Here is a 16,703-nt window from a genome sequence, read left to right as displayed (position 1 = left end):
CCTCAGATTTCATGGTATTTCATTTCTTTCTCTGGGGTATATAACATGATTAATTTTTTTACTCTTCTAAGGAATATATATGTCTTGTAGAACTGCATTCCAGAGTGCTTTCAGTATTTTTGCTCTTCACAATAATGCCACAGCCATAGAGAATGGTGATCATATGGGCATCAACTTTCCAGAATCCAGGCTGTTCTCTTCAACTGTGCATATATGGAACCTTGTGGTATTAACCTTGTGCATGTCATATTTTGGGGTGACGTTACTTTTTAAGGGGAGAAAGGGAAGAGAAAGAGATCATCAATCTCAACCTACTATAACAGAAAACTCAAGACCCTCGCCAAGAGTAATGTGTTAGAAGCCAGGGAGGAGGAGGGGGCAAGTCTTGGAGACCACGATTTATATTTTATCAAGATCTCTGAGCTCATACCAAGTTCGTTTTCACCAGCTTAACTTGGAGGTATGCCAGCCTTAAGAGCAGCCATATCAGCAGTGGCTTCTGTTTCAGCAGAAATTGTCACTCACCTTCTAATTCTACTTTTTAAATAAGGCAACTGGGGTATAGGGAAACAGAAGGCCTTTTCTTAAAACTGTTTAGCAAGTGAATGGCCCCTGAGGGATTGAGATGCTGGTCTCATTTGCTATCTTTCCATATTCTCTCCTTCTATTTCAGCACTAAAGTAACCTACAATGCTGGGGCTAGAAGTTGTAAGCCTGTTTCAAAAAAAAAAAAGAAATCAGGAAATGGCTGGAATATTTCAAGCATATTTCTTTGGTTAACTTATTTTGAAGTTTTTCTGTGTTCTGTATTTTAGCTGCCCTTATAATTTATCAAAGACAGACTCATTGTTTTGGCAAGTCCCGGCCTGGAAGTCGCCAACAAAAACTCACGGTGCTCCTCTGTCTGAATAGGAATTTTTAGATGCATTTTAGTCTTAAACTTGAAAATGTATTCTAGATGCAACAGTTTGCTGGGAAATTGAAACGATGCCATTTATCATACAACAACATTACTCCAGACAGAGAGCTTTTCCATCTCTTCCTTTGTTACTATCCCTCCTACTATATCTTTCAGAGCTGTGTGTGTGTGTGTGTGTGTGTGTGTGTGTGTGTGTGTGTGTGTACCTCAAAGGCAAGCCATACCTCTTCAATCTTTCACTGTTGTTTCTGGAATTCTGCGTTACAATTTGCCTCTTTCACTAAGCTTTTTGGCAAAATAAACTAACTTTGTCACTCTTTTCAGAAGTGATCATTATTAATGTTTTATTTTTATAATAATGAGATTATACTGTAAACACTGTTTTAGAAACTTGAAAAAAATTAAATTATATATAGCTTTCACTTTCCCTTATTAAATACTCTTTCACATTATTTTTCTTCCAGGCTACACAATAGTCCATCAAGGGTATGACATATAATTAACCAATCACATTACTGGACATTGTCTCAAATTATTAGCTATTATAAACAATACTGTGTGGATATCTTTTGTGAACACTGAAAATTATTTCATTAGGATAAATTCCCAGAAGTAGAATTGCTGGGTCAAAGACTAGGGTGAAATCAGTTTTACTCCTAATCATTGACAAATCATAGAGAAATTCAGTTTACCAGTTAGAAGTTCAGGGATTCTCAATAGATTGCTGTTTTTCTGGTCTCAAAAATACGTAGAGGAGGACCTGGTGGCGCAGTGGTTAAGAATCCGCCTGCCAATGCAGGGACACGGGTTCGATCCCTGGTCCGGGGAGATCCCACGTGCCGCAGAGCACCTTAACCCTTCCACCACAACTACTGAGCCTGCGCACCTAGAGCCCGTGCTCTGCAACAAGAGAAGCCACCACAATGAGAAGCCTGTGCACGGCAATGAAGAGTAGCCCCTGCTCACTGCAACTGGAGAAAGCCCGCGCGCAGCGACGAAGACCCAACGCAGCCATAAATAAATAAATAACTTAAAAAAAAGTACATCCTTTATTTAAAAAAAAACAAACAAACCTAGAGGGACTTCCCTGGTGGTCCAGTGGTTAAGATTTCATGCTTCTACTGCAGGGGGTGTGGGTTTGATCCCTGGTCGGGGAACTAAGATCCCACATGCTGTGTGCTGCTGCATGGGGGGTGGGGGGGACGACACACCTAGAGAACAGGTCACAATATCCAGTGGCCCCTACCTCTCTTGTATGCTGTGAAGATGTGTGCATTTCTTCTCTTTAACCTGGCCACGTCCAAAAGGAAAGGTGCTCCAATCGTTGGAGCTACTGGTGACTCTGAGACTCACCATCTTTGCCAGCTGTTGATTGGGGATCATTGTAATGTGGTGGTGTCATTTAATGATGTCCTTGCAGCTGTGTTCTTGGAACTTTCCGGTGAATTTCCCAAGGCTGCTCTACCTCCTCTCAGTGTTATCTCAGATCCCACTCCACCAGGGAAGGACACTAGGTTTTCACTATTACCAATGTTTACCAGAGGGTGGAATGTGCAGGGACTTTTACTTTCTAAACCTTACAATTCTGTAAATTTGAATTATTTACAGCAAGCATATTTTTGTAATTGGGTGAAAAAAGAACTAAGATGGAGAGAGGCCGATAACCCAGGTTATTAAATTCGTAAGTTTGATTTTATGCACAATATTAAGTCAGCAGCTCAGGTAGTTGCAGAGGGGTGAATCGAGAGCCAGGTGCCCTGCTGGATTCTTGCTGTGTCTCCAGCCCAGGCTCTGTGCCCTTTTGGCTGGATTTCGGGGCTGGTGGTCAGGCCATCTGCCCCCTAAGTGGAGCTGTTGCAGGTCACGGGCTATTGGATAATAAATATGGACAGCCTAGCTGTGGTTCAGAATAGTAAATTCAGAATAAAATCTCAATTTAGCCCTCCTTTCCCCTCTGGCCTAAAAGACAATTGATCTCTTCTTATGATAGTGATGAAATAAAATATTGAAAGTCCAGCTACTCCAGAGAACATTTACTGCTGTTGGAACTACCAGTGATGAAACATTTTTCACTGTGCTCCCCAAATTTTTGGTAATCAAGTGGGGCCTTTCTAAGTTGTTATATTCACATACTTGTAATCAAGAAAAAATTTGACTTTCCAAAAGCTAGGAATGCTGCTGCAATAAATAGTTTATCATTTAAGGAACAGCAGTGTATACAGTCCTGAGAAGTCTGAGGTCGTGTTCAAAAATTAATACATCTCGGGCTTCCCAGGTGGTGCAGTGGTTGAGAGTCCGCCTGCCGATGCAGGGGACGCGGGTTCGTGCCCCGGTCCGGGAGGATCCCACGTACCACGGAGTGGCTGGGCCCGTGAGCCATGGCCACTGAGCCTGCGCGCGCGACGGGAGAGGCCACAACAGTGAGAGGCCCGCGTACCGCAAAAAAAAAAAATAATAATAATACATCTCATTATGTATTTAACAATAAATATATAAATAGAACCAGTCCATATTTGGTCATTTTGTTAAAAGGTCAAAAGCTATAAGCAGCCCTCATAAAAGATGTGAGGGTATAACCCTATTCCGTGTGTGAAAGTAAACATTCCTTAGTATAGCTCATTTTCTCCGTTTATGACAATTGAGACTCAGCCAGCGGTGTTTTCTTCTTAATATTTGAAATATTAAGGAAAAAGTAATAGCGAATTGAACAGGAAATAGCTACACAGTTTGGCCATGCTCATCATCTAAATTTAACTAACTAAATGGATTTTAGTATTTTTGTCTTTAAACCTGTGAGGATTTAGAAGCATTGGGCTGCAGCTCAGTTTCTAAAATCTTGTTTTCTTTATTTAGAAACTGTAACTCTGACCTTTTAGGCAGCACAGCTTTATTTCCATAGGATGTTGAGTTAGAGGTGTTAAGAATTACTAAGCAGTGAAGTAGCGCTTAAGCAATACATACTTAGGCCTATTTGGATTTATTTGGGGAGAGTCCCAAGGATTTGTCAAAGAAATTCTGAAATTTAAGTTCAGTCTTTCTGATTGACAGTGAAACTGGTGTAGTTCTTATTTAAAGATGTCTGTGAATTACAGCCTCAGGCAGTTGTGGTCATTCTGGACTTTTTTAGAATGCTATCTCTAAATTCTGTAACTCTGAGTCATTAAAAAAAAAAAAAGCCTCTGACCTTCTCTCTGCCCTACAGTAATATTGCTATAAGATGCAGTGTCTTTTATTCTTAGAATGAGAACATGAATGAAAAGAAATAGCTAATGGTCTGGCTGACAGTAGAAATACTATACCTCTTTAAGATAATAGTTGCTATTTTCAGATGGACTTAAAAAGGGAGGAGAAGTGATGCTTCTAATCTTCATGTAGCCTTAGTCATTAGGAGATACACTCTCGAAAATATCTAGTTACTTAGCGGTTACTCCAAATAAGTTTTTGAAAATACTTTTAAAGATATTTTTAAAAACATATTCGTAGTAATGAGTAACTGACTCAGCACTAGTTTTAGAGAGAGACTCTTGAAGTTCCATCGCAAAATAAACACAGCAGCTTACGAAACAAAAATAGATTTGCACAGTAAATCTTGGTCAGAACAATGGCACATTCCTGGGCCTGGATTCAACAGTGGGTATTAATTCAAAGCAGCTGGATGCTGGGATTGAGAGTAAGATAGTCCCGTCTTCCTGCGGTGGCCTTGCAGAATCTGATGTGCGACAATATTTTGCTGCTTTTAAATGTTGCTTTATCCTTTTAGTGAGTCAGAGAGAATCTGCAGAGGTACAGAGGCTTTTGCAACCTCAGGTCCAAACTTTTCCTTTCAAGAAAACTCCCAGAGAGATCATGCTTCCTTTACAAAAGGTAGACCCATTCCCTCTGGAGTCTGTTTGTTTTCTTCTACTCAGCTCACTTTCCAGGCTGGATTTTATCCATGTTCTTCCTTATCTCAGTTTCTTCCATAGTTTACTGGTCACCTAGTTACATTTCAGGAATGCATTGTGCAGGGCACTGTGACACTATTATGAATTAATATTAATTATGAATTAATTATTAATAGTTTAATTATTATGAATTAATATTAATAGTTTAATTAATATTAAACTATTATGAATTTATATTAATAAAAGCAATTATATAGCCAAAGCAAGAACATGATTAGAGATTCTGGGGAGTTCAGAGGTTAGAGGATGACGACCACTTCCAGTCAGACGGTGCTGGGGTACCTCTGGCAGGCTCACCTCCAGTTCTCATGAGTAAAATATTCCATGGTCGTTATGATGGCTTGACTGTCAGGAAACATTAATCTGCTTATGTGGGCTGTGTGTGTGTGTGTGTGTGTGTGTACACACATAAGTGCATATTTAATGATGACATTCTGATCTCTGTTTCAGAACTAAGCTATTTTAAGTTTTCACCAAATTAGAATCATTTCTGCAAAATAAATAAGGAGACTGTCCATCTTGCTACTCTCCTTACAAGAGAGATGACAGAACCTCCCTCCCCTGGGATTTTTCTGAGACTTGTTTTCTGAGGAGGTTTTGTAAATGAAAGAGAGAATTTTTTAGAAGTGGGAGGTTACCTGGGAATTTCCTTGTATGTTATTTTTTTTGTCCCCATCGTCATAATAGAATGAGAAATGATAAAATTCTAGGTAATTGAAAGAGTTAAAAGGATTTTTGAGTTGGTTGCATCAGGGGAACAGATGGAGTGCACGTAGGTGGGGAGGCTACTATTAAAGTGGAGGAGGGTTACCGTGTGTTGGAAAGGCATGGATTTTGCGGGGTAGCTGGGGACTCAACATGCTGGGGACTAGCTTATGTATCTGCTAGTGAACACAGTAAAGCGGAAGCCAAAGCGTATGGTCAGGAAGGGAGTTAGTTAACAGTCCGCTGACAAAGAGGAAGAATGAGGCAGCTGAACTAACTGAGGGGAGGTGAGAAGTTGGTAAATTGGTTTTGAGGTACCTAAAGGTCTTAAGAAACTAAGAAGCCTCAGGTAATAAGGAAATCAGTTTGGAAATATTAATATTGTTCCCTGCATTTGGGAAGTGTTTACGTATGAACAGAGAAGAAAATAAAGGAAGCAGCTCTGAATGACTACCTCGGGCTTTCACGGATACACAGATGAGCGAAGCATATCAAGGAAGTGAAATCAGGTTAAGCCTTCAAGTCACAGAGGCAGGAAACCAACGAAGGACATGGAGGTGTGAAGAAACCGATCTGGTACCAGTGATCAGACAGAGAGTGGGACAAACGACTCCAGCCTTTCTTCTTCGTGTTGGCATTTGAACGGTTCTTTGTTTTTTCTTTTTCTTTTTTTAAGCAGTTAGGTTCAGTAAAACAAGACAAAACAACAAACAAAAGTTGCCTTGGGTATGTTGGAACAAGGCCCTTTTCCTGTTGTGTTCTTGGTTCAGTGTGGTAAGTTTGCCCAGTATACAGGCCCAGCCATCTCTTCATCTGGCAGGGGGTAGTTGTTGCCCTGCACGGACCTCAGATTGTCTTAAAGATTCATGAGATTGTATTTATCAAGGCGCCTCCAAGGTGCTGGAGGAATCTGAGGAGCTGTTACCAGCATAACAATCTCTGCTATTTGTGGAGGACTTTCGACTTTACAGACATTCTTGTTTGAACTTTCAAATCGATTCTGCAACTTGTCACTAAGAGCCCCTTTCTTGCCTGTGTGTAATTAGCCAAAAAGTGAATGAGAAGAGAGAAACAAATGTATGAATTCTATTATTATTTAGGAGAAAAGCAATGAAGTAAAACACAAAATAGCACGTGCGCGCGCGCGCACACACACACACACACACACACACACACACACATATAAAAAGCACAAAGAGAGCACCGTACTTACTGCTTCTTTAAAGTATATTCTGAAAATAAACATAGTGGAGAGTTTTAGAAAGGTCCCTTTAGATCAGTGGTTCACGTACCTTTTTTAAAAATATTTATTTATTTATTTTTAGCTGCTTTGGGTCTTCACTGCTGTGCACAGGCTTTCTCTAGTTGTGGCGAGCGGGGGCTACTCTTCATTGCGGTGCGTGGGCTTCTCATTGCGGCGGGCTTCTCTTGTTGCAGAGCACGGGCTCTAGGCACGCGGGCTTCAGTAGTTGTGGCTCATGGGCTTAGTTGCTGCGCAATATGTGGGATCTTCCTGGACCAGGGATCACACTCGTGTCCCCTGCATTGGCAGGCGGATTCTTAACCACTGCATCACCAGGGAAGCCCCCGATATGCCTTTTTAATTCATGAACTCCGTTGAGAATTGGATTAAAAAATTTATAGATCGCCTGTCCCCTCCTCAGGATATAAAAAATATGATCAGCGGTTCCCATAAGGGAACCTAAATCTAGGTAACATAAATGTGCGAATTGGGCCAAGTGCAGACAATAAAGAATGTTGGCACATGTGTCAAACTAGAAAGTAATACCAATTTAAGAAAATAGAGAATGTTGGTGTTTGTGAAAAATTAGGGTGCACATCCTTGCCTAAAGTAAATTCAAATTCTAAATAATCTCTTTCTCCTTTTTCTTTTTTTTTAAATTGAATTGCAGTTGATTTATAATATTATGTTAGTTTCAGGTGTACAGCATAGTGATTCAGTATTTTTGCAGACTGTACTCCACTATAGGTTATTACAAGATAATGGCCATAATTCCCTGTGCTATACAGTATATCCTTGTTGCTTATCTATTATAAATATAGTAGCTGGTATCGTTAATCCCATACCCCTAATTTGTCCCTTTCCCCTTTGGTAACCACAAGTTTGTTTTCCAGCTGTGAGTCTGATATTCATTTGTACTATTTTTTTTAGATTCCACGTGTAAGTGATCTCATACAGTATTTGTCTTTCTCCGTCTGGCTTATTTCACTAAGCATACTATTTTCTAGGGTCATCCGTGTTGCCACAAATGTCAATATTTCATTCTTTTTTATATCTTAGTAATATTCCATTGTGTGTGTATATGTGTGTGTGTGTGTGTGTGTGTGTGTGTGTGTGTGTGTGTCACATCTTCCTAATCCAGTCATCTGTTGATAGACACCTGGGTTGCTTCCATGTCTTGGCTATTGTAAATAGTGCTGCTATGAACATTGGGGTGCATGTATCTTTTCGAATTAATGTTTTCATTTTTTTTCTGGATATATACCCAAGAGTGGAATTGCTGGATCATATGGTAGTTTTATTTTTAGTTTTTTGAGGAACCTCTATATTGTTTTCCATAGGGGCTGCACCAATTTCCACCAATAGTGTACAAGCGTTCACTTTTCTCTACATTCTAACCAACATTTGTTATTTGTAGACATTTTCCTGACAGCCATTTTGACAGGTGCGAGGTGATATTTCACTGTTGTTTTGACTTACACTTCTGTAATAATTAGTGATGTCGAGCATCTTTTCATGTGCCTGTTGGCCATCTATGTGTCTTCTTTGGAGTAATGTCTTTTCAGGTCTTCTGCCCATTTTTGGATTGGATTGTTTAAACAATTTCTTTTTAAAACAGCATCTGCTAAATACAACAAATGGGAGGTAAATTTGATCCCCCAGTTCCTCCAGTTTGCAATCCTAGGTTTTTACTTATTATGTGTAAACATGGGGGTATTCTCATTTTTTGCCCTAAGGCACGACAACAAGCTCAAATGCGTCACCAAATGGCAGAGGACAGCAAAGCAGATTACTCATCAATTCTTCAGAAATTCAACCACGAGCAGCATGAATATTACCATACTCATATTCCCAATATCTTTCAGGTAAGGAGTTCAGATCTCTCAGATTTGCTTTGCTTAGAAAAATGTTGCCTTGGAATCATGATTTCTGGGCTTATATTCTAAGTATTTCTATAATTCTAAATTTCCTCTAATTCAAATCATTTTTTAAAACATTCAGATCAAGCACTGACTGACATTAAGATGAAATATAACATGAATCTCAAGATTAATCGATAGCCTTTGCAAACTTCCTTGGCTTGCCCCTGCAGCCATTCTTGGTCAGTCTTAGAACTGTGATTCTCAGATGAACACTCTTCTCGCTAAAAGGACCATTCTGGTTACAAAAATTCCAACTTAACCTTTAGGAATCTAAGCAGCATTGAGACAGGTGTAGGATTTGAATAGATGACAGTTCTTTCCTTTGGATTGTTTTTCTTTTGGCTACTTTAGGTTGTCAAAAATCGTATGAGAAAAGATACATACATTCCCACTCTGGGAATTTTTTACAACTTAAAGTCCAACTGTAGAAAAAATAATAAATGTTTGTGTCATAGCGTCTACATAGCAGATAAGAACCTCCAGCTTGTAGAAGGCAGGTATACTAGTTAATGTAAGTCTGTGTTGGGTCAAGGCAGTTAACCAAATACCATACTTTTGGTAAAGGACAAAGCAGTGCCTCAAAGATGGAGGAGATGTTTAAACTCTAATACCAAATGGTGCTAATTGTAAAGCTACTTGAGTTTCGGGTTCTTACTGAAAGTGGAATGGAATTGGGTAAAGTGTACATTTAGGCAGCCCGGCAATTCGTAAAATAGGTGTCCAGCTGGCTAAGGTAGAGGCACAAGAAATTTACGGTTGCTGTAACTCTAACCTTTTTATAGGCCTATTTCCCGCCTAGAGAATTTTTTAGAGGTAACAGTGCTGCCAAAAAACAACTTCCGTAAGTAACAGTGGACCAAACTGGGGCTTCCGTGGTGGTGTAGTGGTTAAGAATCTGCCTGCCGATGCAGGGGACACGGGTTCGAGCCCTGCTCTCGGAAGATCCCACATGTCGCAGAGTAACTAAGCCCGAGTGCTACAACTACTGAGCCTGCACTCTAGAGCCCACAAGCCACAACTCCTGAAGCCTGTGTGCCTAGAGCCCGTGCTCCACAACAAAAGAAGCCACCGCAATGAGAAGCCCGCGCATCACAACGAAGAGTAGCCCCCACTCGCCACAACTAGAGAAAGCCCGCGCGCAGCAACAAAGACCCAACGCAGCCAAAATTAAATTAATTAATTTTTTAAAAACCCAGAAAACAGTGGACCAAATTAATTTTATGCAAATTCTAATGTTTCAGAAAATACAAGAGATGGAGGAGAGGAGGATAGTGAGAATCGGAGAATCAGTGAAGACGTATGCAGAGCTGGATCGGCAGGTGATTCCAATCATCGGGAAGTGCTTGGATGGAATAGTAAAGGCAGCCGAGTCAATTGATCCGAAAAATGTAAGTACTGTAGTTTGGACTTAATTTATAACTAAGAGTTTGTGGTCTCATTATTTCCCTGCCCCTTTCCACAGTGACCATATTTAATCACCTGAAAGTAGTTGCTTTCAGTGGTCACAAATACTTTTCCACAGTAGCAGCACCATTTTAGAGTTTTTTAATTCAGCCTTCTGTGTTTTGGATTAGTATAGTCACTGGCACACTTAGGATTGTAGAGCTGAATCTGCTAGTATAGGTTTAGGTTCATATAACAATGGCAATAATGTCTTAAGGTGGTTTATTTTTCCTTCCATGTAAAGATGTCTAGAGGCAAGAGGGTCCAACCATGGTATGGGCAGATGGTCCACAAGTTCTCAGTGACCCAGGCTTCTCCTGGTTCACAGCTTTTGATGATATGGCTTTCAAACTCAATGTGGCTTCTGTAGCTCCAACCATCACATCCAAATTCCAGAAAACGTTATATAGAGAAGGGCCCATGCCATCTCTTTAAAGAGGCTTCCAAAAATTGCTCCCTGTACTTCTGTCTACATCTCAAGAGATCTCAGAGGTCAAAACTTAGGGGCCACCTCCTGCTGTACAGAAGACTGGGGAGTGAAGCCTTTTTGCTGGGTGGCCATGTGCCTGACTTAAAATCAGGGTTCTTGTTACTAAGAAGGAAGGGTGATTGGCTATTGCAAGACAATTGACGCCTATGGCACACCTACAAAATCGGTGTCAACTGAAATAGCTACGGCAAATTAAAATGTGGGCTCACTGTAGGAAGCTGAGATTTTTCCAAATTGTCTTCTCTAGTAGTTTTTTATTTTTTTAAGATTTATTTATTTTGTATTTATTTTTGGCTGCATTGGGTCTTTGTTGCTGCACGTGGGCTTTCTCTAGTTGCGGCAAGCGGGGGCTGCTCTTTATTGCAGTGCGTGGGCTTCTCATTGCGGCGGCTTTTCTTGTTGCAGAACACGGGCTCTAGGCACGTGGGCTCGGTAGTTGTGGCTCGCAGGCTCTAGAGCACAGGCTCAGTAGTTGTGGTGCATGGGCTTAGTTGTTTCACGGCATGTGGGATCTTCCTGGACCAAGGCTCGAACCCATGTCCCCTGCCTTGGCAGGCGGATTCTTAGCCACTGCGCCACAAGGGAAGTCCCATCTAGTAGATTTTTTAAATCAGATGATCATTGAGTTAGAAAGTTATTACAAATCACATGTGCTTTTGTAACAGTTTAACTATACATCTATCTATCTATCTTTGGCACGATAGTTGCCATTTCTTTACACATTGGTCTTCACCACCTGACCCCAAGAAGATTCTGAACTCAAAGTTCCTAGCAGGGTGCACACCACAGAGTAGGCAATCAGTTCACTGATTTATTCAGCAAACATTTATTGCACCATTATCACCGGACACCATCTAGGTACTAGGGACACAGTGGAGGAAGAACAGAAGGGAGCCTACATTCTAGTAGAGGAGAGACTGTGAACAAATATATACATAAAGAAAAATTATTCAGTAAATTCATATCTTTGAACCACAATTAACCAAAGAAATCAGAGAGATTATCTACTCTTTGCTTTGACTTTGTGTATGCCAAATTGCTTTAAGACCTTCTGATGAGAACCGGTTTTTGTACTACTGTATTTTTCAAGGGAATCACATAATAAATAGCCCAATTTTTCTGCTTTTAGCAAAGTCATTCTTAATTAATATTTGTTTCTGTAAATGTAGAAAAATGGTTAATTATTAAAAGCATCTTCAAATCTCAGCTAGACATGTAGCTTTACAAATTATTCTTTCTAATGATAAAAATATTACTAGAAAAAAAATATTACTAGAAAATCTATTATTAATCAATATAACTTATTTAGAATATCACCTGTATGAGGTCATCATAGTTCATTGTGTAGAAGGTATTTGCATGCATTTGAACGTATTTGTGTGTGATGGGTGTAATTTCAGGATTCACAGCTGGCCATAGAAGCTTATAAGTCCGGTTTTGAGCCGCCTGGAGACATTGAATTTGAGGATTACACCCAGCCGATGAAGCGCACTGTGTCAGATAACAGCCTTTCGAATTCCAGAGGAGAAGGCAAATCAGAGCTCAAATTTGGTGGCAAATCCAAAGGAAAGTTATGGCCGTTCATCAAAAAAAATAAGGTACTGATGGCTGGACCCAGTGTGAAATGAGTGTTACAAAGTGTGGAGACGTTCACTTTATCTTTTAGTCTTAAAGGAAGGAAGATTTTAAGCTTGTTTCAGAATGCAAAAAAAAGAAAAAAAAAAGCTAATGTGCTATTTTATTTTAAGACAGTATCTCTCTTTGGTGATGGTACCTTGGCCATGGCCATGTGTCTTATTTCAGATGCGTTATCACCTGCACCGTGTCACCCACACTAACAGATTACTGACCTCTGGCTTTTGCATCATGCCTTTCACTCCTAAGTCTCCTAGATTGCTGGTTACCTGGGCTGGGAGAAGGGAGATTGTACAACATTTCTATAACCATGTATCAGCATATCTAACTGAAATTGTTTCCATGGGTTAATAACTTGGTTTCCAACTCATGTTAACATATGTATCCATGAACATTTTTCGTTTTCTTTTTATAGTGTGATACGTAAGTGCATGACAGCATTAACATAGGCATAAAGTATGATCAAGGCGATGTGACTGCTGTAACCTTAGAATAATTTAATATTTCAAGACTGTCTTTGCTGTTTTCACAACCTTAGCATTGAAGGACTTTCATTTTCTCCCATCAAGCTGTGTTAGTTTAGGTGGTTTAGAAATATTTACCCTTCTGGCTTACACTGGTTTAGAGTAACTAATTAGAACGGTAGTTTGCATGTGAAAGTCTGCATGAGCTTCTTGTCAGACATTTCTTGCTATTCTTCTGTTGCTTTACTTACTAAAACTCCCACTTTCATCATATTTCCATTTAACATATCCTTACATATTTTCTTTTGGACCATGGCCTAAATATTTAATTGTTTGTGTTTGACTTGCTTTGGGTTTTCAAATATTATTTGATGCTTATTTTTGTTTTGTGTCTTATCTTCTTGTTTCTGATTTTTTACTCTGTCACTGCTCCGTCTCTTACATGTAGCTTATGTCCCTTTTAACATCCCCCCATCAGCCTCCCCCACCTCCCCCTGCCTCTGCCTCACCCTCTGCTGTTCCCAACGGCCCCCAGTCTCCCAAGCAGCAAAAGGAACCCCTCTCCCATCGCTTCAACGAGTTCATGACCTCCAAACCCAAAATCCACTGCTTCAGGAGTCTAAAGCGTGGGGTAAGTTCTGCTCTGGAATCCTGTCTCTCTTGTGCGCTTTGGTTGCATGTTTTGTTCTGCATAACTTATTTTGTTTGTGAATGACTCCATTGTGTTTTCCCATAACGTAAAACAATAAGAACCTATGATTCATTATAGCCGGAAAGAAGAAGCGCCACAGAGAGGAAAGAAGGAAGGAAGCAGGATGGGTGGGGGAGGGGTGGGGAGCCAGCCACCCCAGAGTTCTTTTTGTCTGTAGCACATTTTGGATGGACCTTTCTCCGTTTCCCTTTTGAAACATCTAAGTCATTAACATTTTACCTTGATTTTACCAAAAAAGGAAACTTAGATTTCGTTTCTAAAGCTAGCAACATTTGAGGCGTTGGAAATCACTGTATAGTCAGAAAATATTTGCTTAATAATTACTGAAACAATGTGTAGTGAGGGTACTTTTCTCTGAGCTATGCCTCAGGGTTTGAGGTGAAATGGTATATGGGTTACAGCGGTTTCTTTAGCTATTTTGGTGATGTACAAGGTGTTGATTAAATATCTGGTAACAGACTGACTGCAAAAAGGCCTAATGCAGTATTTATCTTAAGGGGGAAATGCTAGCGGCTCACATTCACTGAGTGCTTGTCGTTTGCCAGACTCTGTTCTATGCGCTCATTTACTTTTTTCAACCACCCTATGAACCTAGGTACTAAGAGTTCTTTATTTTACTGATAAGAAAACTGGTGCATACAAAGATGGAGTTAGGAAGATACAGAGCCAGGATTTAAAGCCAGGGAGCCTGTTATGATCTGAGATTCTGTGAGTCCATACTCAGGGAGAATCTATTATACCATGATTGACTCATAAGTGGTTGTTACTCAGACTCAGGTTTGCCATCCTAACTAAGATCGCATGTGCTTAAGTCACAAGGTCTTATGGAATTGATCAGCAATCCAAAGTAGACACCAGTTCAGTTTTTTAGAAAAAGATTGGAACAAGGTCATTCCTAGCCTCCTGAATAAACCTAAATGGTCAGTCTAGTCTAAGCCATCCCCAGATATTCTTTATAATGAATCATGAGTAAACAAACATTAAGTGCATTAACATATCCAGTAAGGTTTTCTTTTGTCCTGTCCTGTGGGAGTTGAAATATAGTTGTAGTGGGATGTGTTCTTGTACAAATATAATTTTTACTTTTCCCTTCCTCTGTGTAAAAAAGTTGTAAATATAGTAGATAGCTACATTGTTACCTTTTAAAATAAGGGACAAAAACCTCATTTCTTTATATGCAGAGTTCCTTTAATAATGGAATCTCAACGTTTTTTGCAAAGAATGCAGTTGGTGGAATTATCCTGTTTTAAGGTTACCCAGCACATCCAGGTTAAGAATTCGAATTTAATTTCCTAAAGATTTCAAGAGAGGCCTTGTTGGAAGGCAGAATATAGCTTCAAAAGTGGATGATGAATGGTGTTGAGTTCTATAATTAGGTCTCCATTATGCTGGCTTTTAGAATTCTCCATCCATCTCTGCTCCTTGCTCATCGAAGAATTTTCAACATATGACTGTGTGTCGCTATACTAGACTATAGACTATAAAATTTGACATTAACTGTAAATCAGTTACCCCATCTCTGCTGCTTCCAAAACCTTCACACAGCACTCACTTATTATATTTATAAAAATATCTCTGCATTGTCTCTTGGAATCTCATAATGAAGGATGTTGAATATTCATGACTGTTTACCATTTGTGTATGTATCTGTTCCACTCTTCTCTCAACATCACAGTCTGTTGGTTGCAAATGGTTTCTGAATCATGTTTCATGGCGTTCTCTAAATGTTTAGGAAGAGACCAAGAATGTCAGTAATCAATAAGTGTAAGAAAAGATGGCTAGGAAAAAATTAACACTTGAAAACAAAAACAGTGAAATGAGAAACAGGTTATTCTGATTAATTAAGGGAACCCTATCCCATTTTTAAAAAAAATAATTAGCAAAAATAAATTTTATTTCTTACACCTCAAATCTGTGCTCAGCAAACTTCTATTTTTTAAAAAAAATTTCCTAAACGGTGAGTGTGTTTTCAAGAATAAACACACACACACACACACACACACACACACTAGAAGCATCAGTAAATAAATAGAAACATATTTTTGCTTCCCTCCTTTTTCGTTGATCTGTTTTTAGGATCAGATTTGACGTACTTTTCTTCAGGAAGTAGCAGTGCAGAAAAAAAAAAAAAGGAAAGGAAATACATCATAGAAGTGAATGAGGAAATTTTTAAAAATCTGAAGTTTGGGGAAATAAATGTGATTTTAAAGCAATTTCAAAACTGAAGGTACATGTTTAACAGGAGCCGTGACTAAAATGCTGCAGTCCTTGCTATTTCATTTATTCTCCTTGTTAACTTTAAGACTGTTGCACCGAAGATAGGAAAAGGATTCTCGGAGAATAACATCTGTTTCAGATCCCGATTTTAATCCTTTGTTTCTATTATCGGAATGTATAAATCCTATGCAAACGTTTCTTCGCATAAATAATTTCGTTTCTGAAGAGCTAAGTAGGATAAATCTTTTTTGTTGTAAGTCATTCACATTTGTAAGCAAATGTCTCATTGAACATCTTTAAAGACTGGCATGCCACCATGATCAACCATTATTTCACCTTTACTGAAGTCAAAGAAAAATGAAGCTAGATTGTGTGTTCTCAATTTGCAGTCTACAAAGTAACTTTATCGTCTTAACATTTCTTTTTCTGGTGTGAGCAAGGGGCTTCTGAATCTACAATATGGACATATTTTCCCCACGTTTTAGAGTTAATTGTACGGAAAAATACCATCATCGTTGATCAAAAGATTTTGAAAATCCCTACCAATTGTTTGTCAGATGTAACTATCTTCTGATTACTTTCATTTTATTGATTTTACCTTGTTCTCTTGCTGATTATTGGCAGACTCAGTCTCTCTGTTTTCACAAAGAACTCATGAAGAGGACGATAGGGAAACCCACGTATGCTTTTGAAGCTAGGGATTATGTTGTAAGTTAACCTGTGACGGCTAGGTCATACGGTCACGGCACAGGCACTAACCCCTGTGACAGCACCAAGACTGGGGACCCAGATGCTCTCTGACCCGGACACTGGGAAAAGCCTCACTGTATCGATCCAACCACACAGGCTTCTTCTTCCGGAAAAGTTACATGGAAAAAGGAACCAAACTATCAAACTTCCTAAAAATGTCAGTGAGCTGATCTTGTGTTTTTCCCCTTTTCATTGATTGGGATTGCCGTCTGAGCTGTTGTCACTGGGTATGATTTTACGGCAGAATTTCACCCCTAAA

At 39.4% G+C, this 16,703-nt stretch overlaps 1 protein-coding gene across 17 annotated transcripts in view; it reads left to right on the top strand.

Moving 5' to 3' along the window:
• Window positions 1-16,703, top strand: part of FNBP1 (formin binding protein 1) — a 139,738-nt gene that overhangs the window by 97,093 nt on the left and 25,942 nt on the right. For 7 of the 17 annotated variants that reach the window (XM_019920177.3, XM_073806718.1, XM_073806714.1 and 4 more), the window contains 4 exons: window positions 8,548-8,676; window positions 9,975-10,121; window positions 12,067-12,264; window positions 13,214-13,396. In XM_019920177.3, the coding sequence (XP_019775736.1) occupies window positions 8,548-8,676; window positions 9,975-10,121; window positions 12,067-12,264; window positions 13,214-13,396 (657 nt within the window). The remainder of the gene's footprint in view (window positions 1-8,547; window positions 8,677-9,974; window positions 10,122-12,066; window positions 12,265-13,213; window positions 13,397-16,703) is intronic. The other 10 variants (XM_033858843.2, XM_033858841.2, XM_073806716.1 and 7 more) reach the window with 4 other exon arrangements.

Source organism: Tursiops truncatus, chromosome 6 (assembly GCF_011762595.2).
Source record: "Tursiops truncatus isolate mTurTru1 chromosome 6, mTurTru1.mat.Y, whole genome shotgun sequence".
In the NCBI taxonomy this organism is placed as follows: domain Eukaryota; kingdom Metazoa; phylum Chordata; class Mammalia; order Artiodactyla; family Delphinidae; genus Tursiops; species Tursiops truncatus.
The sequence above is the reverse complement of the archived record's forward strand: the minus strand, read 5'-3'. Positions and strand labels throughout refer to the sequence as shown.